This window comes from Bombus huntii, chromosome 8 (genome assembly GCF_024542735.1).
Source record: "Bombus huntii isolate Logan2020A chromosome 8, iyBomHunt1.1, whole genome shotgun sequence".
NCBI lineage: Eukaryota > Metazoa > Arthropoda > Insecta > Hymenoptera > Apidae > Bombus > Bombus huntii.
Window position 1 is genome coordinate 6,629,926 of NC_066245.1, and position 22,859 is coordinate 6,652,784.

General features: G+C 43.0%; 3 protein-coding genes across 12 annotated transcripts in view; 2 read left to right on the plus strand and 1 right to left on the minus strand.

The window, feature by feature from the left end:
* The window catches only part of LOC126868826 (cell adhesion molecule Dscam2-like), a 134,367-nt gene extending 130,912 nt beyond the window's left edge, over positions 1 to 3,455 (plus strand). For 7 of the 8 annotated variants that reach the window (XM_050624735.1, XM_050624730.1, XM_050624732.1 and 4 more), the window contains 3 exons: positions 453 to 672; positions 1,193 to 1,283; positions 1,369 to 3,455. In XM_050624735.1, the coding sequence (XP_050480692.1) occupies positions 453 to 672; positions 1,193 to 1,283; positions 1,369 to 1,633 (576 nt within the window). In that variant the 3' untranslated portion in view covers positions 1,634 to 3,455. The remainder of the gene's footprint in view (positions 1 to 452; positions 673 to 1,192; positions 1,284 to 1,368) is intronic. The other variant, XM_050624737.1, reaches the window with a different exon arrangement.
* A 291-nt stretch (positions 3,456 to 3,746) lies between these two features.
* Positions 3,747 to 8,293, plus strand: LOC126868846 (actin-like protein 6B). The gene is made up of 6 exons (XM_050624784.1): positions 3,747 to 3,930; positions 4,021 to 4,215; positions 4,599 to 5,036; positions 5,678 to 6,018; positions 6,112 to 6,207; positions 6,337 to 8,293. Exons 1-6 carry the CDS (start codon positions 3,762 to 3,764, stop codon positions 6,499 to 6,501), a joined length of 1,404 nt encoding a protein of 467 aa, XP_050480741.1. The 5' UTR covers positions 3,747 to 3,761; the 3' UTR covers positions 6,502 to 8,293.
* On the minus strand, positions 7,078 to 20,235 carry LOC126868847 (battenin). Of its 3 annotated transcripts, none has more exons than XM_050624787.1 (9): positions 19,474 to 20,235; positions 15,571 to 15,963; positions 14,243 to 15,454; positions 12,015 to 12,172; positions 11,178 to 11,336; positions 9,712 to 10,048; positions 9,305 to 9,454; positions 9,036 to 9,176; positions 7,078 to 8,884 (listed from the first exon to the last, which is right to left on the minus strand). In XM_050624787.1, exons 3-9 carry the CDS (start codon positions 14,435 to 14,437, stop codon positions 8,744 to 8,746), a joined length of 1,281 nt encoding a protein of 426 aa, XP_050480744.1. In that variant the 5' UTR covers positions 14,438 to 15,454; positions 15,571 to 15,963; positions 19,474 to 20,235; the 3' UTR covers positions 7,078 to 8,743. The 3 variants fall into 3 exon arrangements, with proteins under 3 accessions (XP_050480744.1, XP_050480742.1, XP_050480743.1); XM_050624785.1 differs by having other exon boundaries at positions 18,738 to 20,235; XM_050624786.1 differs by having other exon boundaries at positions 14,243 to 15,963; positions 18,738 to 20,235.
* Positions 20,236 to 22,859: the final 2,624 nt, after the last annotated feature.

Below are 22,859 nucleotides of genomic sequence, written 5' to 3' on the forward strand. Positions count from 1 at the left end.
AAATACCTTAATAACACTTGACCGATTTTATAATCTCACTGTACAATAGAAAACTCCGTTTATACGAATACCATTTGTGCGAGCGAAATTATAATTAGCGTCTGATTAAACAAACTCCCCTTGCGGTGAAATCCACTTGAAAGAAACTCACTCACGGACACTGAGGAGAGTCAGCCAACTCCTGTTGCGTTTTAACTCCAATTATATAGGCTTCTTGTTTCCCGACAGATTCGTATAAACAGGTTTCTACCGTACATCTTCCACCAACGGTACGTCGGAATCGATAGCTCTGATCTAAAATCTGTAGGTTAACCGCTAGCACGGACGTCGCTGAACAACGATCCGCGACGGACAAATCGATTCGAAAGATTCGAGAGAGATCGGTGTAGCGCGCCTCCTCGTTTCCTCGTGCGAATGTGCCAATTCATCGAACCAATTCCGTCTGATTGCAGTCGGATTGCAACCGGTACACTAAGGTGCGCGGAGGCCGTTCGTCCTCTGCGCCGTTGCACAAAACGCACAAGGTCAGTCAGGGCAAGTCCGAGTCGGAGGAATACGACACCCTGGGCTCGGACAGCGACACGGAAGTCGGGACCAGCAGCCGAACCGAGTCTTCCAATCACCTCGTCGATTCGCACCACTCGGTGTCTGCGGCCGACTCGCGTGTCCACAGTATGCAATCTTTCATCCTTCTATTCGGTTTACGCCTTGTTTCATCCTCTTTCTCTTTCTTTCTCTCTCTCTCTCTCTCTCTCTCTCTATCTATCTATCTCTATCTCTATCTCTGTCTGTCTGTCTCTATCTATCTATCTATCTATCTCTCTTTTCCTTTCTAGTCTCTGTCTAATTCTATTCGATTATAATTGAAAAGAGGGGGCCGCCCTTCTCGTTCCTCGATGTCCCTTTCGATCATGGTCACGAAAATGAAAAAGAAAAGAAAAAGGGGAAACGAAAGGAGAGGAGAGTTACCTAATATTTCCATGCACCGCAGTACCACCGGACATCCGTTCCCGTTGCCTGTCTATATACGTTTATTAGAGTGCACCGAAACATGTAATCGAGTATTTCACGCTTGTTTGTTGTCATCGTCAAACGTTGGAACGGAATCAGGCGGTTGTTGGAGAAATTTCGCCGAACCATACCGCGTTTGTTTCTATCGATCGTGGGAAATCGTTACGTTTTCTGCTTTCAGACTTCCTGTACCATGGACCAGAATCTAGCACGTCTACAGAACCCTCACCGATTTTTGAGAGAAAATCGTTTCCTGGAAGGGGAAGATCCAAGTAAGCCACGTTGATTCGTTGTGTTTAACTGTGTTTGTTAGAGGAGAAGTTAAAAGGAAGTAACGATGATTGTTGTTCGTGGAAGGATGTTACAGCTGGCGCGTCATACCAGCGAGGAGACCCGTTCCAACTTCGGCCCAATCTCCGGGTTTGGCAATTCCAAGCACCAGTCGAGCAATTCCTGCTCCAATCGGGACCAGGAGCGTGACGGATCAGGGAATCTGTTCGTCCCCAAGCTGGACCCACCCACGGGCTTCTCCGACGCGTTTGAGCTAAGCGAGGCAGAATGCGACTTCGATCGCGGCCACAGTAGCCAACGAAATGTCCGTGACTTCGTAATCGCGGTGTAAATAAAAAAGAAGGAAAAAAAATACGAAGAACGTAGAACCTACGGTGTGAACCTCTACGATGCATTCAGCGAAAGAAAAAAAAAATACAAAACCACATTTCAACTATCTCGATGTAAAGAAAAACCATCGTGGTCCGTCTTTCGTTAATTATTATCATTGGTCACTGTGAGCACAGCGGCCACTGATCGTGTGTCCCCTGTTCGTGTTCCTGGCCTATGTCGATGGGAAAGTGTCAATCGTATCCTATAACAAAACGAACGTACTGAACTTAACCATGTGTTCTTTTAACTGCCACTTCGTTCGTATTCGCGAGAACCTGCGAACACGCGTAACAACACCATTTGTTTGATTTTTCACGTTTCTCGTTTCGGCTGCCAAGCGAATCGCACGATCCTCCCAGCTGCTCCTCTCGGGGCAATTCGATCAATCAGAACTTGTCTGTCGACTGCCATTTCGTTCGAGAAAAAACGATTATCCTATGAAAGACACGAACACGTTCTCTACTTTTGTAAATTAGGCAAAGTCTCGCAGGTTTTGTCGAGAACGATTCTTATACTTAATTGCTCGAGTTCGATCAACACGTCCTTTTAACTCTGTTTTACACGAAGACTGCGACAGAAGAAGCGGCTGCACCGTAAGCGATCCACAGGGAAGGTTTTTACTTGCCTTTGCGAAAGAGACTCTTTATTATCTCGTATTCGTTAACCGAACACTCGAATCGTATGAGATACTATCGTCGAAGGTGAATCGTCCTATCGTTGAGACTACGTCTGCAGCAAGCATTCACGAGCAAACGGTTTCCATTCTACCGAGTGCATATCCCGAGCGAGCAATACGCGATTTGTTACGAGTTTACTTGGTCTTCCAATTTCGTAGATCGTTTCTATCTACTGATTTCGACGTCGTCCTTTTTGAACGAAGAAACGCATGAACAATTACTTTCGCATCTCGAACGAGCCAGCATGTTTTCTCGTTCGTGTACCAACCGTGTGTTGTATACATGTATAAATAACGAAGCTAGGCCGCGAAGAAATGAAAATGATGTTTCGTCGTTGCCATCGATGTTGTTTCGTTTACGCGAGACTGAAACGTTAGTAGATGAGACGTGTAGCGTAAACTTTAACGTTCAAAGCAAAAAAAAAAAAAAGTAAGATAAAATAAATAACTAAATAAACTATTGTCTATAAGATGTCTGTACTTACCATGCTGTTAACTGTGTACGTATTGTACGTCATTACGTACGCGCGACCGCGGATCGCGAGAAACGAATCTAGAAGAGCAACGGAAACACGATGGTAAAGTGTTAAACTAAAAATGTGTCGTTTCGCCGCGTTGAATTTCGCGCGTCGATTAACGATCGACGGACCGAGTGATACGCTAAGAAAAACGGACAACAAAAGCAGAAAAAGAAAAAAACAGATAAGATAAACTAAAGTAAAATAAAAGGCAGAGTATTAATGAATTTGTTCGACTGTCGTTAAGGAAAACGCACCCACCGAGTCTGTAACGCATCTGTTGTCATCGAATCAGTTTAAACCGTATGTACAAGCAAACCGATCGTTCACTCGGCAACGTGACGATGATTTTTGAGTCTGAGTGAGTGCTCTCTCGTTATGTCGGCGTCCCCGATCAGAAAGCATCGCGAAGCAAAGTATCGGGGACTACGAAGGAAGAGATATCGATCTGTTGACAAATCGTATACTTTATAATATATGAACAAATGATTTACCACGAAATTCGTACTATTGTGTTTTTAGACGACTTTAGATTGTTTATATTCTATTTACTTTGTAAAATATACAACACTAATTCCATAACGGAACACCGTTCTTGTCTGAAAGATTATTCTCACCCTTCCCGTGTCTTACCGTAATACCAATCTTTGAAATAAAAAGGACCATCGGAATCCTTGAAATCCGACGCATCCCTGAAACTACGTTCTCGACGATAAAATTTAATAGATAATAAAAGCAAGGGAAAATCTCTTTTCTCCGAGACCAGTTCGTAACAATCCTGCCGTTAAGCCCGACGAGAGAAAATATCCGTGGAAGCTGCGCCCGGACGAAAAGGGTTTCGCAAATGTGCTGATCGATCGCGTTTCGTCCTCCTCCCGATCGTAGATTCGAATATGCAAAAGGAGCAATGTGGAAACGGCGGAGGGTCGCAGAATCCTCGATATACGAGTACGAGGAAGGAAGAAGGGGTGCATGGACCGGTGAGGTCGAACAGGGTTGCTGGGCATGCGCCGACGTTCCTGTCCTCTCCAGATACTATGAGCGGTGGTGTCTACGGCGGAGGTATGTGATACGCGGTCCGCAATATTTCCGGAAAAAAACGAAACGTGGTCTAGCTGAGAATTCCGTAAAGCGTTTGGATTTTTCCCGTAGACGAGGTCGGTGCTATAATTTTCGACGTTGGACACCAGAGCCTTCGCGTGGGTTATGGCGGTGAGGATACACCGAAGGCTGAAATTCCGACCACCCTCGGTGTATGGGAGGACACGATCGACTCGCCGGACGGCAGTCAAAACGTCAGGAAGCACTACAACATCGATGTCACGGCCATTCAAGTGCGAAAGAAGGGTACGATCGTTTCACAGCGTAATCCTATCAGAGGAAACACGATTACGTTTCGCTGTCCAGTTCTCGCTATGTGACCATTTTTCTGATCGTAAATTCCATTAAAACGTAGAACGATGTCTAGCACATACTTCTCTGAAATAGAATTCGACGCGGTCTCGTATCGTTAATACGTTTCACCTGTATCATCTTTACGCTACGAAACGTACGACAAACTGTATTTGATTAGTGTTTGACACAAGCAGTTTGTAGCTTAGTCGACAAAAAACGAAAAGGAAAAACCTTAAATCGAAGCGCGGAAAGTAGACTTTAATTTACAGTATAGAAAATCATGAATTGTAAAGAGATCGTATTGTATGTATTACCTACGATATATCTTTTTCTAGATATGGAGATGGTTAGCTTAATGAAAGACGGTATGATCGAAGATTGGGAGATGTTCGAGCGTCTAACAGAGTACACGTATAAACAACGTCTTCATGCTCTTCCGGAGCATCATCCGATCTTGATGACCGAATGTCCCTGGAACACCAGATTGAAACGGGAGAAATTGCTAGAGCTGATGTTCGAGAAATTCAGCGTTCCAGCGATGTACATCTGCAAAAACGCGGTTTTGGCCGCGTATGCGAATGGCAGATCGACGGCCATGGTCGTAGACAGCGGTGCAACTCACACGAGTGCGGTTCCGGTGCACGACGGTTACGTTATCACCCAGGGAATCGTAAAAAGCCCGCTAGGCGGTGATTTCATCACGATGCAATGCAGACAGTTCTTCGAAGAAAAGGAAATCGAGTTGACGCCTGCTTGTCTGGTAGCGAGCAAAGGCAAGTTGGCTGAAATTTTCAACGAAATCGTCGCGCTTTCACAGCGACGAATCGTCGTCGACGGATAAAGAAAAGCAACAATAATAGCGTAATTCGATCGACGTGGACGGTATTGATGGAATGATTAAATATTGACTTCAATTGACACTCGCTCGCTAGGCAGATATTAACGCGCTATAAAAAGCAATGCCTTAGTACATCGTAGAACGACGTCTATTATAAGGCACGAAAGGGAGTTAAATCCTTTGAACGCGCATTTTCAACGATGAACGCGCGCTGTGTGCAGAGCACTTGAGTCGTAATGCGTTGAATGCATTCATTCAGCGTCCGTGCGCCTTTACCGCACGTGCTGTCCAGATTTAGCGAACACTTATCAGCCTTAAAGAATGTTTAGAGTTGAACATTATTCCCATCGACCTCCTTCATCAAAACCTTTTATCCTCTAATATTTCGCACTTCCGAATGTAACTTACGTCCGTCTAGAGGAGCTTTTCGACGCTTGACATTATACGTACCACTCGAAACGCTCTGCCTAAGTCGAATCCTCTTGTTTCATTCGCAATTGCTATTCTATGTCCCGGATTAATCGTATTACTACGTCGCACAACAACGACAATCTAATGTAATAAAATATTATACAGATGTAGTTCGCGAAAGAGATACACCACGTTGGACCAAAAGGGCTGGACCACAGCCAACGTCTTCCTGGATGAGCTATATGGTCCGAGAGCTGTTGCAAGACTTCCAAATGAATTGTTTGCAAGTGTCCGACAGCCCTTACGACGAGGATGTGGCCAATACTTTGCCAATGAAACACTACGAGTTCCCAACTGGGTACAACGACGATTTCGGCTCCGTCAGACTGATGATTCCGGAAGCCTTGTTCGATCCCAGCAACGTGAAGGGCGTTGGCGCCAGCATTCTTGGAGTTGGTCCACTCGTCACGACCAGCGTGGGCATGTGCGATATGGATATCAGACCTGTAAGCTTCCCACTATTTTCATAAATCACGCGATAGCTTTAGGGAGAAATCGATGATTCCATAAGTGTTAAAATTGAGCATTTCTGTTCTTAGAGTTTGTACGGAAGCGTGGTGGTCACCGGTGGTAATTCCTGCCTGCAAGGTTTTAGCGAAAGACTGAATCGAGATTTAGCCAGCAAAACTCCTCCAGTAAGTATCTCTGTCATTGCGTTGAGATCTTTTAATAGAAAATAATTCTAATTTATATATAATTTTAATGGAAGAATTATGTTCCTTTTATCGAAATCAGAATAACGTTGACTCGTCCGGTTATTGCAGAGTATGAGACTGAAAATAATTAGCGCGAACAGCTCGAGCGAGCGTCGTTACGGTGCCTGGATCGGAGGATCTATTCTCAGCTCCCTTGGATCTTTCCAACAAATGTGGCTGTCGCGACAAGAGTACGAAGAATCGGGTAAACTGATTCTCGAGCGATGCGCGTGATCAAAAGCTCAAGCATCAATCAAAATTATTCTTTGTAATTATTTTTGCAAATCGTCCGACAATGTTGTACGTATCTATTTTGTATGTCGTCGAGGGGACAGTTTGTTGCTATTTTTAAGTTTTCTATAATCCTTCAGAGCGTAAGGGCCAACGTAAGACAATACGAGCGACTAATATCAAACGGGTTTGCGACAGACGCGTATAGAGCTTTAGACAAAATTTCAACAGCAAGGAGAACTTAGTGTATTTGCCTAGCCTATTGAAGTAAAACTGATCGGAGTAAAAGGTGCAATCCTTGTGGAACTCGCTGAAGCAAAATCTTCTTTCGATGATAGTTAAAACGCTCTTCGCAGGTGAAGCGACGAATTCTTTCGCTTCGATTACACGCGTAAGTTACAGCGTAAGTTAGACGTTAGACAACTGTATGCGGTACGCTTCTAAAAGAAAAAAATACAGTTCCTAACTGCTCGAACAATCTTTCGTTTGTAATTCACGAGCACAGATTGGTTTACATATCATAATTGAAGAATCGATGATTCCTAGGGATAATGAATATGGAGGAAAGATGGAGCACTGTTTTCGAAAAAGAATTTTTATCGTTTATTTCGAACATATTCACAACAAGTTACATATTTGAACAATGTTTCGATTTCATTTGTTTTCCACGCTTCGCTGTCGTAATCGTTCTTTCTCTTATTTATTTTCCTTATACTAAAAAGAAAAAAAAAGAAATAAAATACGATAAAATAAAATTAGGAGAACCGCGAACCGCAGAACATTCATTTTAGAACGCGTCACAAGCAGTTCCAATTTTACAACGATAAATATAATATATATATATATATTACGGCGTAATAAACAATATAATATTTCGTATATAAATATATATATATATATATATATATATATACTATATATATTTATATCTCAAAATAAATGTAGGAAACAGTATTATCGGTATATCACATATACAATATGTATTTAGGAAAAGGCGAATTATTTTGCTAGAAGAATGGAAAGGACCTTTCTCGTAACGGAGACGAAGAATCGTTCGTCGAAATTTCCGGTCCTACCGTATTTACTCTGCGACTTGATATTATAATACTTCTAATTAACACTCTCGCGTGTTTCAACAAATATCCTTTTGACGAGGAATGTTTGAAATTTCGGCCATGATTAAAAATCGATTGGACGACTTTCTCTTTGCAAAAAAAAAAAAGGAAATAATTTTTATAAACACAACGCACAACCCGTGTTATGATATATTGTGACGTGGTCAAGCGAAATACGAAATTCGTTATCATTTTAGCGAAATAAACCAAGATAATCTTGTCAGCAATATTTTTGAAAAGGTGTTTAACATATGGACACGAGTCGTGCATAAACAATAAAAATATTGTAAATCGAACGCTGTCTCGTTCATCGAATGCGCCTATAACGCGTGGCAAAAATCGATGTGTTACGCTAACTACGAATACTGGTGGTCGTTCTTGTTTCGACCAAATGTTAAACGACGTATAAACCTACTAGCTAAGAACGCACGATGAAACGCGTAGCCCATAACAGAAAATTTTAGGTCGCGTTTACAAAAGCGTAGCGCTGCGATATTCGACAACAGGGGTCGAATGCTGTTGACGCATATGATAAATCGAGACGAGATTTCCTCGTCTATATTCAATTTCTGGTTTTCCTGTTGCGCGATTCGCTGCTTTTTGCTCTTCTTCTCTGTTAAGGAAGAAGAAACGCGCTGCGAAACGAAATCAAACTAATCGTAAAACAATTCTGTTCCTAATCCTTTAAATATTTGTACCAAATAAATCTGAGAACGATCGAACTTACAATCTAGCGAGTTAAATTTCTTGTTTTTTCTTTTTTCATTTAGGAACATCGGTTTCTGTCGAATCGTAGTCCAATTTTTAAGCATCGTCCATGATTCCAGTTCGATGGAAGTTCAATCGACGAGCAGCATCGAATAAATTCTATGTTTTCGAAGTTAATACGAACGAGGTATCAAGCTTGATCATGGCGATACTAATCGCGTTTTGCTACAATAATTAACGGTAGCATAATAATGGCTAGAAACCGGAATGATGTACGAACCACGTTACCTCAGTTATCAACATTATCGAAGCCATGATGGCGTGTCGAAGAAGATTCGGTAATAAATAACGTATGTATCACGGCGTCACGATCCTGCTTATATTCGCATGACCGTTGTTAAATACTATCTTATGTTTGTCTCCTAGCTTCCCACTCGAGACGGTTGTGGCAGTCTACAAATAGCATTGTGAACCGGCATAGACAACCATCCTGCCAACGCGATTCCAATGGAATCGGCCATCGTAGCAATTCCCAAGGAAATTTTACGATCCGCTCTTGGAATCTGTGAAATGACAGAAAAAAATACGACATTGCATTCTTTGATGGTATTCGGTGAAATACAATTAGAGACTATTTTTAACGCGAACAAAGATAACAGGTTGGTATAAATTGACCATTGACAATGGTAAGCTGTCAAAGTAAAGTTACGTTACCTCGGTAGACATTCGATAAAACGTATTCACGTATGCTCCACCACCAAGAAGGCCCTCCCACAAAACGAACGCGAACACAATCCAAATACTGGGCAAATAGTAGAACAGCGTCTCGAACAGCAGAATTATGACGTTAATAAACTGAAACAAATACGGGGTTATCGTAAATCGTGTGTATTCGACCACGATCTGCGATAAAATCAACAGCTTGTACGTTGCCGTTCGAACGTGCGTAACACGAGTAAACGAAGTTTAATCGGTTCTGTTACCTGTAACAGAGCCATGATCCAGATTTTGTTAATCGTGATGAGATTGACGGACGATCTTGAGATAAACACTCCTATCTGATAATCCACCTGGAGCCAGCGATATTGTTCGGCGTGCGTCAACCAAATGTCATCGAATTCGATCAGCTCGTACTGAAAAATTAGCGTTACACGTGTTCGTTAAAACACCTGATCTATGTTGTACTTCTATACATACGACCGGCGGTAATTGTATCTATATTTAGGAGGTAGAAGCTAGCAACAAGACTCGGTAATCTTATAACGTAAATTATGCGTAACGAAAGACAAAAAGAAATATAATGTATGTATATAACAAGAGCGAGAGAAGGAAAGATAAAGGAGGAGGCAAACAGGATTCTACAAATGCTCATGTAACGAAAAAGCATTACCAATCCTTGGTTAATGAAATATTCGAAGAGGTACACGAGCCCAAGCGGGATCATATACTTCATCAATCCCGGTACCAGATTGATCTTTTCTTTAAAGCTCTTCCTAGGGATCTCAATGATGTGTTCTTGACTGTCGATACCGTTCTTAGTGATCGGGATACTGGACTGCGGCGGGTGAACCAGAACCAACCAGAAAGTGATTCCTTGTATAATCGGTACGATTAACATAACTAACAATGTGTCTTCGTTACTCAACCACATGGTGAGGGAGGCATAAGATAGCGCGCCAATTATTCCGGCGCCTCCAGTACCGGAAGACCATGTCGCTATTACTTGTCTGCGAAATAACGAATCGCTGTCAATTATCGGTCAATGGCAAAGGTTAAATTCGGGATGATTCGACATACAGCTATAAAAAAGAAGTAATATCTAACGGTGATAATATTCATAATTACGGAAAAAGCAAAAAATATATGAAATAGAAGAAAGACGGAGATATTGAAATATCGGCGTGATATTGGGAAGACGATGGTTCGCAGTAAAATTTTCGCGGACGATCACATTAACCGACACGTTCGAAACGCACGTTTTATGGACACGTGTTATCTCGTGTTAGTCGCGATCGCATTCCTTTCGGTGAACTTTAACGACACCAAGGTTAATCGTTAGTGAAGAAAGAATGGCAAAGAAACAGAAATATATTATACGTAGATAAGTAGAGAAATGGACAGAAACAATAGCATTGTAATTAGCAGTTGTTGCACATAATTACAAACGTACCTCGTGTTCGCAACGAGTTTTTTTTTTTCAGAATTTCGTACTGTACTTCTATATTATGCTTTCCGGTGCTTTTTTTAAATCTTATTTTCGTATCGGTACTAGAACAGCAATTTATGTTATTGTTCTATACTTTTAAACATGGAAGGCCAACCTGTCGACTGCCGTTATCTTATCTCTACTTTTCTTTGCACAACTGTCTAAATGTCAATACCGCGGTTTTATTCGTCAATACCTCGAAATTTACATCAACAGGCTTTGCATCGTATTTCTTTTTCTCTTTATCGTTTTACTTTTTTATCCGTACCTTTTGTCTCTATACTTTATTTTCTTCTACATCTTTCTACACAGATAATAAATTATTATCGCTTTCGTTGCATAAAAGAACGCTATATATAATGGATAAAAGAAAAAAAAAATACGATGCGTTCGATTTACAAAAAAGGATTGTAGCTATTTACCGATAATCTCTAGTAGTTATGTATATTATTACGTTCGTACGGAAAAATAAAGGAGACACTATGCTTAAAGCTCGCCTGTACGTGATAGCCTTCGATGGAACAGGCGGGTGGAAAATTACTTCAGAAAAAAGAAACGATCGTCATTGTTGTTAGAAAAGAATAAAAAAAAAAATAATACCGACAATAAAGAACAGTAAAGTACGAAAGAATAGAAACGATGGCACTTACTTGGGGTATTGGTGACTGTAACTCAGCAGAGTAACTTCTCCCAAACCGGAAGAGAGTGACGTTACAACGACGCCCAGAATGGCGAGCCATTCAGTAGTGCTCAACGACACCATAAGGAATCCTGCAGCGGAAAATAACACACAGGTAGCCAGTCGAGCACTGTAATTAACGATTCGATTAATCGATTAGCGTTTCTTTTGCGGGGAAAGGAGCGACGTGCCCGCGGAGGGACACGACTCCGGGATGATCCGTCCCACGAGAAACCGCGTGTATTTAGCGAGAAGCATATGACGTTGATCGCTTCTTACTACGCTGCCTTATCTAAAGGAAATTCGTTTCCACATGCTCGATAATACGATTCACGTTCCACGAGTCGAGCTGAACAAAATCAACGGTCACCGTGTCATCGTCCTGTTTTTACTTTTATTTTCTCGAATAATTTATGCATATACATATACGTACGTATATAGCACAACAATATCATCGAAACGATCCAAAGAAAATCATCGATAAGATAACCGAGTTAGACATCGCGGGGTCAGTCGTTGGTCTACGTCAAACATATCGCAGAATCGCGAAAGCTGACTAATGTTTTGATTTCGCCTGTGTATCATCCGAGTAACTGCTGCTGCTGTTATCGCGTGAAATATTCTAAAAGTTAAAGGCTCGCTTCCTGACATTTCGTTATCGTATCGCGACTTTTGTTTCCTATCGTCGTAATGCTCTTAGCATTCTACGCAAAAGTGTAGCGTGGTGTTACGTTTACGCGCAAGTTACGATTAAATGGAACGATAGCTACATAATTAGAAGGAAAAATAGAAATAGACGGATACTCACTGTACGTAAAAAGGCAGGAACGGCGTGATCGTCTTCACCGCTAACGATGGTAATATATCCGCTAGCAATATAGCGCCAGTGGACAATGTGTTGCAGGATCGAATCCCGGTGGTATTGGTGGTCGTCACGGTGCCATTCGTGAATTCCGTGACAGGTTCCTTCGTATAGACGAAACGAAACCAAAAGGAAGGAGAAAAAAGAAATAAACTAGATTAGTATACCATTCGCGAACAGATACGAGAGATGTTACATTTTACGTAAACCAAAAGAATCAGCTTTGTCTATTATTTTCTCATAATTCGGTTCGTTGGTTGTACATCGCCGCGGAAGTTATCGGATACCGGTATCTTTATTTCACGAACATTACCACCTTGAACGAGTGGAATATTAATCTCCGCGATTGTTACGTAAGTTAATTCGCGTTCGAAGCATGCTGGAATCGTAGTCGGAAGGAAGAACCACGAGCTTAGAGGGGAAGGCGTAAGCAACTCCATAACACGATGCGAAACGCACGCATAGATTTGTCGATGACATAATGAAATTCCTCGCGTACAAGAATCTGTTCGGTCTCGAACACGTAATTCAGATTAATTGCTTGCTGCTCCAACGACTTGTCTCCCTCTCTCCTCCTCTACCGTCACCTCCTGTTTCTATTATTCCTTATTAATAACCGTCTTCGTTTCGTTCGCATCGAGATCGTGGATCACGAGGAACGTTGTCTAAACGAGGCTATTAATCCTCGTGACGAACAGACTCGCTGTGGCGAGATACCATAGTGCGAAACGCGGAGTAATCATTAAATCGTAAAACTTTCATAGTCCGCTTAGTAATATTTCAGTCGAACGACACTCCGCCGTTGTTACTGATTACACGGATTACCTATGCAGACCGTGTGCATCGTTTACAGAAGCTTTTGAAATCGTCTCCAAATATCAAGATATTTTTCCTTGATCGTGAAACGTCATTTACGATTCCGGCTAATCAAAACTGCTACGTTACCGCGTTCAATAACTTGAAGGCAATAACGAAAAAGAAAACAGTAAGCTAAAAAAGCGTAAAAAGGATTCGCGCTTAAACAAACGTAGAAAAACGCGTTCTCATTAACATCGATGGATTAGTTGGCGCCTACGAAAAGCCGATATTTTATTTGGCAAATCGTCGAGATAGAAAGAAATCAACGTCACAATGTGGTCGTAAATCGTTTGGAGACGAAATATCGACCGTATTAAAAACAGCATATAGTTTCGTGGATGTACAGTCAAGACACCGACCAATGATGTTGCAACGCTTTAAACCCGACTCAATGACTACATATTAGAAAGGGAGGGGCCGCGAAACTTTCATCCAATAACAATAACATTTTGTGTCCGGCAGTTTGCCGTCGATCGGTGCCACATACCGAGTGCAAGTCCGTTTTTCTTCTTTTCTTTTCGCGAAATTTTCCATTAGCCCGCCTACTCTTCTGGCAATCGGAGCATCATCGAGTGACAACAGGAATCCAATCGATACAAAGACCTGTGTAATCGCTGTGCTGTAATACGGCCGAATGACGCCGGTGATTCATCGAGTCTTATGCAGGCCAGGCGTCACACGAGTAGTGTACACTACTACTCTGCACGCTCGATCGTTCGCTCGTTTCGCTCGAACGAGTTTGCCGATTCCAAGTGAACGCGTTGCTTTATCACGTCGCTATCTATATGTCGCAATTGTTTTTTATACTTTATCTGTTCTAGTTTATCGTTATAGGTAAATATGAAAATCTTGGGAAGCTTCCAGACCATCCTCCAAAACGCGTCACTGGTTACACGTTGTTTCGCAATCGACCGAATGCCAATCGAGCGATTCGGGACGGTCGATGAACACGCGAACCGGCCGATGGATTTACGCGTATTTAACCGATCGACTCTTAAGGCGAAGGGATTCGAGTTTTAAGGGACAGACACGGACAATCAGAAATTAGTACGTGAAGAAGTCACGTTGAAGATGATTCATGATTCGTTCCATTGCCGGAAACAAAGGTCTCCGAGTTTCATTGTATTTTCTTATTTTCTTCCTCTTTTTTATTCTCTCGAATCGAAGGAAGTGCAAAAAATACAAGAATCTAAGAAAATTGGAAGAAAGCGGAACGTAACGAATCTTCTCTTTTTTCCCACCCCTGGCAACCCTTCTCTGACTTCGATCAAATATATGTTCGCTAATGGATCAATGAAAAAAAAATTACCACTCACCATCGTCGTGCCGAATTTGCTCTCAAGTATATCGTGCGCGGCGCTAAGCATCACCACGTATCCGTAATTGTTGCAGAGTCCGAGTATCCAGAAGGCGGCGAAATTTCGCCATCGCGATCGTACCGCTATCGATTCTTCGTCGAACACGTCGTTCGCCCGCCGCTCCGAGACCGTTAACGGTTTGCCCTTTGCCATCTTCAACTGCAATGATATATACTCGTGCCTTTCTTTCCTCTCTATCTTTTTATCTTTTATATTCCACTCCTTTGTAACCAATTTACTTCTCCGTCTTTGTTCGACCCGCACTCGTCCCTTCTTTCCAGCGGTCGACTTTTCTTTCCTTTCGTTCAACTTCGATCGTAGTTAATCCTGTTCCTTATCCCCAGGCTTTTCCTCCGTTTTCTTTCGTCCCCTGTGGATCCTGTTCTAGCTTCCTCTTCGCCTTGAAAGTTTGCACTGTAGTTTCTATCGGAACGAGGGGGGGGGGGGGGGCCTAAGTGGAGCACGTGGGCCTTTTAAATCTGTCCCAGGTTACGGCAGCAACGATTCCGTTTCTGTCTTCCTCGTTCTCAGAGACGGCGCACACCCATCGGCTTCTTTCTTTCCTGTAAGACCTTCTCCGTCGTATTCCTTGCCCGCTCGTGTTTCTCCTTTTCGAGCGAGTTTAGAGCACAGTCAGCGCGCGGTAAACCAAGCTTCGAGAAACTTCTCTCTCCTTTAGTCGCTGTATTTTCTTTCCGCCACTACTCACCAGGAGTATCGTATCGTACGAACTTCTGCCGTTTCGAATCTAACTCGATTCCCAATGAAAACAAACGTACTGATAAATCTATTATTTCGTTCGATCGAAATTCCGCGACTCTCCGTTGTATACTTGTTACTTGTATATCTTATCGAGAGAAAGGAGAGGGCCGATGATTTCTCTCTGTGCTTTTTATCAACGGTTACGTAGAAACTTTTTTTAAGCTTCTTTTTGCTCGAAGCAACGTTTGGCTTGTATATTCTTCTCCGTCGAAGTTCAAAATCAAGGTCCCAGGATCTACGGATCGATCGCTCAAGGTTCCACGCCAGCGAATGTAAAATCCTTCGATTGACGTGTGCCTCGAGGAAATTGGTCGAGAATATCGGCAAGCTATTTACGGTGCCCTGGCCGTTTCCTGATTTATTTTCGACGATTTGGCTCACCGTGCAGTTGAACGAGTTGTTCGTAAGCTATAAAACGACGGGCATGTAAAACCGTGACCTACGCGAACACGCTAGGTAGAGCTTCCTGCTGGAGGAACGATGCACAAAACCGATCAGGTTCGTTTTTACTGAGAAACCCCTACCTTCTATGTTGCGGTAGAGTCAGCACTCAACACCAGCGACAGCGGTAACCAAGCTTCGAGAAACTTCTTTCTCGCTTTCTTCTCAGCAACCGACGCGTTCGATCCAAGCTGATCCTCGCTTTCTCGCACGAGTTTCCGGACGAAAATGAGTCGAATGTTCGACGTTCCCTTACTGGCTGTACGATGTATGCCAGCCTTATCGAAACCTAAGCTGTTTATCGTTAATCACTTCGTTTCGTAAAACGTGCCGTGTAATCTTTGAAACACGTTCAAAACAGTTTCTTCTGCTCCAGCGCTCCTTATCTTTCTCTTTCCTTTCTTGTCGCTGATCCAAAGACCGATTAAATTTCCGATGGCTCTCTGGTCGGCGTAGGTCTTCACGATGTGTCGTTCCTGTGGACAAGATCGATATTTTCTTATGAAATCGGACGCCCCCACGGTGGCTGACTTCAACGGGGGAACTGTTAAAACAGGAAAGTCGACGCGCGATGGTGTCGATTAAAATTGCAGATTGGCTACCTGTCAATGAGGATTCTACACGTTATGCGTTACATACGCGATCGATGTTTGTGTTTTATTTTAATTGTCAAAAGAAAAAAAAAGAAAAAAGTTATAGAAAGCAATAAAGAAAAATACGAGGTCAGGCTGTTGGCCACGAGAAACAAATTGATAGCCGCACGTGCATCGGCAGCTGGCGTTGCGGACTCGAATTATTGCACCGCGAGTCTCCTCTCAACGAGTACTGATTCTCATGTCGATCCGCAAATCGCGTATACTCGATCGTTCGCCAAAGTACAAATAACTAAACTTCGTTCCAAACGAACCACTTAAGTTCTCTTCTTTCCGCCTCGTTTTATTTGTATCATTTTGCTTTGGAAAATCACGAACGATTTAGACGTAATCAGTAGCAATTATTCCCACAAAAAATGCAGGAAAAAGAATTGCGTTCTAACTTTGATTTTCATAAATGGAACGGAAGAGAGAGAGAGAGAGAGAGAGGAGAGGAGGTGGCTGTGTGAGTGGTTTTATTCCGCGGTAAATAGGCACACCGCAAAACGTGTCTTAATTACATTAAAACGACGTCCTTGCCAGCGTTTTCTAGTTCTAGGAACAGACTAAACTGGAGACGTGTCTCTCGTTTCCCGCGTTCCAGCTCGAAGGATTATTTCGGTCGAAGCATCGACCTCGAGACGATGCTTCTCGTTCCTCACGAAAAGGAACGCAATGGATCGCACGTGCCGTACCATCGATCGACCCCAATCTTATTGCTGTTTCTACCGACAATCGAACCAATTTACAAAACCAATTTCGGAACGATGCAAACAACAAACTTGTGTGTATTACCGCGTCTTTTATCTTGGACAATAGAAGTGCTCCTCCTTCGCGTTGTTTCTTCTTCTATGATACAAGAACGACGAGATGGCTACTTAATCGCGATCCAGCGTGATCTTACGTTCAAATTTTATTGTCGTTTCGATAAACGAAGGTTTCCGCCTTTGTAGGAAGAAGTTTGGGTTAAGAGAAATGATATAAATTAGCAGCGATTCTTTCGTATTTCCTTCGCGCTTAAGAAATCCGTTAAGGACGGAAAAGGATCGGGTCGAAAATAAATCGAGCGACGTGACGGTATTTCATCGCGATTGTGAATGTGTCCGATGCCGACGAATTATACGATGTCGTTACAATTTCACGACAGCAACGAAGCTCGGTTCCACGATCTTATATCAGTCCATTAAGGGGTAATATTACGCTACAGCGATGTTTTGTTTGAAATTTCTCTCAATGAATTTACACCATCGAATTCTATTTTTAGATAGCATCGTATCTGTGAAATAAAATTCTAAAGACTCGTTAAATATTCTTGTCAATGCTATTATCGTTATCTAGATTTTACGTTTAAAAAAAATTGATCGTTTAGAAATCATTGCTCGGTTGATCTTTAAACTGTTACTTAATGGATTAAGATTATCATTTTTCATCAGCAGACCTTAATGTACATAAGTACGTTCGACTCTGCTCGCGTAGCTTATCTCGCGGCCCTGTTTCATACAGCTAGCGGCAAGAAGATCGTTTTCCTCGACAGCGTTTCTAGGTTCTCTCTCGAGTCTTCGGCAGCTCGAAATAATAGCCCCTGACAGACACACACGACTATTGTCGGAAAGTTGGCCGGCCACGCGATCTGTTTCCACGATAGCCGAGTTCGAGTCGTTTCGCGGTCATGCTACTTTTTTCACGCAATCAACGTCGTCAACGGGTCTTTTTCTATTACTCCTTCGCTCTTCTCTGTCTTTCTTCCTTTTTCGTCGGTGAATGAGTCTCCGTGAAAGGCAGCGCTACAGCTGGCCAACTCGATGCATGACTCATTAATCGTTTCGCCGAGACGAAATTTTGGAACCGAACGAAGAACTAAACTTTTCACGTATATTACGGTGAAATTGTTACAGAATCTTGCAGAAACGAGAGATGTCGAAGAGAAATGAAGCAACAGCTGGTTCTAGTTATTTCTGCGACTCGAGACTGTAAAGATCAACGGTCGATGCAATGAACTGTGTACGAGTACGGTGGAACTCCATTTGTATCTGAACTCATCCGGACGACAAATAATTCGCATAACTGGTAATATAGTACAAATATATAAGTATAGTACAAATTCGCCAATTTTGCTTACTATCTAGTACTTTTTAGTTAATCGCACGTTAACTAAAATTTCCTTTCGATAAACGGGCTTGTAGCGTATATCGAAATTTTGAAAAATTGCAAATTTTGCGTAACAGTTGATGAGTCACGTTAATCGTTCAAATGCGTTCCAACTTTTCGCAAGGTAAACGATAAAGGGACCACGAGACCAACACCCGTTCAATTCACGATGTACGTTTCAACGACGCGTTCCCTGAACGCATGTCACCGGTGTAAACATTGAACGATCGCGTAAGAGAAGAGAAACGAAGCCACGATAACGAGAGGTTGGAGCGCGATGCGAACCGCTGTCAGGCTACGATTTCTTGGACAGCTGAGATAACGCTCAGGGTGTGCGAACATCGAGCGTGAAACATAAATGAGCGTAAAAAGAACGATATATCGAGAGACGCTTGGAAAAATCAGTTGCCGATACGAACAATTCGTTTTCTCTGAAAGAAACGGAAAAAGAAGAAAATGGTAACACTCACCTAATCACCGTTAGTACTCGATTAAATGCGGTAACCTTTGAAATATATTACAGGAATTGGAGCTGGAATAAATCTAAAAGTCCTCGTAAAAATAATAAATATCGTTATCACAAATCACAAATCACAGAGTAGTAAAGATTCTGACGAAGTATATCACAGAGTATGTGTTGTTCGGGTCAAAGATTCGGTGTAATACAAACGAGACCTTCGGTTCGTGTTTCTTCTTCTTTTTCTTTTTCTTCGCCTTCGTCCTCTTCTTCTTCTTCTTCTCCTTCTTCCGAAACTAAACGATCGTCACGCACAACACCGAAACAGACTGCCCTTAAACTGTGCTAAAGGAAAGATCGATAAGTTCGGCGCGAAAGCGTCCGCGGCTATCGTATCGCAGCTTCTAGAAGAAGTTCGATGTACCGACGAAGCGCACTGATTCTGTAAAAAAGGATTCGAGCACGTTTCCCAAACACCGACGCTCATACAATGCACAGCGTATCTCTGTGCCTTTCTCTTTCCTTCTTTCTCCACTTTGCTTCTTTTTTTCTTCGTTTGACGTTCGCGACGACTCGCGCCGTCCTTTTTCCTTTCCCCCAGTCGCGCTCTCTATTTCCTTTTTTATATTTATTTTCTTTTCTCTTTGCTCTGTTTCCTCTTAACGAACGTTGCTTAATGTTCGTTCGATTGATGCTACCGCGATCGAACAGAAAAGCGTTGTCGCAATAGAAGACAGTCTCCGACTTACTTGACTCGCAGCTGCAATCGTAGCACGTGGTTGCCGCGGCGAGTTTCAGGTTCGAAATAAATAAGCTCCAGGCGAAATCACCGAGTTATACGGCGGCGACGCAGGCCCGACCGCTCTTCGAGCTCGGTTCGGCTCGGCTCGACCGATCGGCAATAAGCATTCCGCTCGCGCACTCTGTCCGCGAAGCGTTCCACCAGGCCGGAACGAACCAGGCAGTCGGCTCACGACCGTCAAGCCAGCCGATTCTTCTTTGGTCTAACGCTTTTCCCGATCGCCTACCTTTCCCTTCCTTTTCCACCTCGCTCTTCTCTTTTCTGTCCCTTAACCGATATATTACCCGTATCTTGCCAAGAGTAGACAGGGAATCGTTGTCAGCGTTGCACGATTTCTCATCCTAGTTGCAAACGTACCAGTCGTCTATAGATCGAATAGCACGAATTAAGCGCCATTCTCCGTGATGGCTTTTCAATCGAATTTTATTGTTTGCCACAACGTTTCAATTCCTCGGCTCTATATGCATTGTATCACTCGCTGAAAATAAACTCGCCGTGCCTACACCGATTACACCCTGTTGCGCGTATCTGATTTTTTTCCCGCCGTAATTGACGTCCTATCAATTTGGTCGTATCAGCGTACCATTAACGTCTAATGACCACGTCGATAATGAAGACCAGAAATGACCGTTCGATTTCGTAATACGTATGTTCGACTGGTATTACGAAATATGTTACATTGCCCGAGACAGAATGGGGCCCGTGCATAGTCAAGAGAAACGTTAAAGAACGATCCAAATAGAAAAACGTGGTCGATCGATAAGCAGGTTTCGGCCACGAGATTGGTTCACGGTTGTTTTCATGAGAGCCCGTGTTAGGTTAGACATGCCGGCCTTGAGCTGAAATTCGTCTCGGGATAGAAACTTCGTGAGATTTTCGCGGTTCTGTCGGACGCCAGTGTTGCGCGCAGGAAACTGCTCAAACGATACAGGCAATCTTTCTTAATTCCGTTTCACGGTGCACGGCGCTCAATTAGTGTGTCACTTTCGTGACGAACACGTGCAATTTATTTTCCTATGTAGAGGTTTTCCACGCTAAGCGAAGGTCAAGTCTCGGACACGGTGTGCGATTGTATCGTAACTATTCATCGTCGTCGTCGTTGTCGTCATTGTCGCCGTAGCGTGTCCTTTGCTGGTGAACCGTTAACGGAACCGATTACAATATTATCTATCCTGATCCAGACGCGCGATTCGCATGCAAACGCTTATCAACCTGATTAACGATTGATTAACGTTCAACTTGATAGCGGACAACGTAATTCACGTGCGATGAGCGATTATGTGGCAGCTTGACAAACGACATTGTTGACTGGCAATTCATTACCGGTTGAACTCACCAGCGAGTGGCAAGATCGGTCATCGAGGTTCCCCGGTCATCTCGGAAGGTCGTCGTAATTACGTTTCCTATAGTTCGGCTTTATTGGTCAAGCAATGTCAAACGATATTAATTCAGAGCGGTGTGCTTCCTAGAGAAAACAGTGTCAGGGTTGTCCAAAGACCTTCTCTGCATCGCGCATAACAATATTTCGTACATTTCACGCTTCTTTGGTACTTCCCTTCGTTGGCTACCGAACGAATCAGGAACCGCGATTCGTTCATCTGTTGGCGGAACGCGTGCGCGCGACAGTGACATTAGCTCGTTCTTGTTCGTTTTTATGAAGGAATGACACGAGCCACGATCCTGTCTTTAGAACGAGGATCGATAAACTCTAACGCGGGCGGAATGAATTTTCTATGACGCCATTGTATCTTTAGACGTAGGACGAGGCCGCACGAAGCTGCAAGCAGATTGCATCGCTCGCGATGCTGGAATGAATTCTTTCAGCGTTGGTTCGGTGCCACGCGAACTGTCCCAACACGGGAAGGCGCTCGTTGCAAAGCCGCTCGATTAAGGTCACGCTTGATGAAATGTATTAAGCCAATATCTTTTGAAGAAACCAACGACAGCACGAGAACGGGTATTATCAGAAGATGGGAGGGCAAGCGCGCCGCACAATCTCGCACGCCAAAAATAACAACTGGGTCATTTTAGAATTTCAATTACAAGCGCGAAACGATCGTAATCGATTCGGCGAACATTGTTCGAACGAAGGTTCGCGACGAAACAGTCTCCATCGTAACAATGGAACGTGTGTATTTGATTCGAGGGCCCGAAACGCCGCGTCGACCAGAACGCACGTGCTTGTATGATGTTTGCCCTCCGCCAAGCGTTATGCAACGCCCGCGAACAACAAACTCTCCGACTAAACGAGGAACGACGAACGCTCGTTGATGCGATTCGAGGGACATACGAACGCGTAAGACGTATCTGTCCCACGAGAGAGGCGACTATTGTTCGCACGAAGAAGCAACTATCTTTGGCATGGCGCCTCAATAACCCTTCGAACGTTATCAGGCCAGCTATGACGTACTGTAGTTCGATCCATGAGCGTAATACGTAGTGTGTATTTTAAAGAGTCGATTGATACGTTCGTTGTTGAATAAATCGATAAATCTTGCTATGCTGTTCGTTCTCTTCTTGTCTTTCTTTTATTTGAATCGAAAACGCAGACAAATTTCACGCGTTCCTAGGATAATCCCTACTGCGTGGCTGTCTAAGTATCGCTATGTCGTAATAATTAAATAGCTTTAACGTTGGTTCACTAACAGCGACAAAGATTATGAACGTGATAACGGAGATTGATAAAAATAATCCGATTGTACGATTACATTTATTTACATTTCTGTCGCCAAGTAGTTTTCAAGTTATCGGGTGCGCTAAATACCAAACGTATTCGAAACCCGATAATAAAGAGGTTCGCTGGAAAACACGCATCCACGTGATTAGATATATTTTGTTATTAAATATACACATCATATCGATGTTATGTCACGATTGCATCGGATGGACAATATATGAGAAGTAGCTAACGAAACAGAAACACCACACCTCGTTTGAAATTCATAGACCGTAGTCTGGTTAGAAACCGCGTTTCCTCTATTGCAAGGATGTTCGTGCATTATACAGAAAGCCCTGACTGCACGCTACCGTCACAATCTTATCTGCCTCGTATCGACATTTTATCGGGCCAAAGAACGTTTATTTAGACGATCGTGCATGGTAACGATTCGCGATTGAATCGATCACTCTTGCGCGATTGTTTTTCTTCGGCATGTGCATATATTTTTCACTTACTGAGTAGATTTTTCGCTTACGCGATAGAAATACCAGTAACGAAAAACAAACAATCGGTTCAGTGGTTAACGTATAGAAACATGTAATCGCGATTGCGTCGGCGACAAAAGTTCGAAAAGGCCATCTGCGGAAAATAGTCTTCGCAACGTAAATCAACAA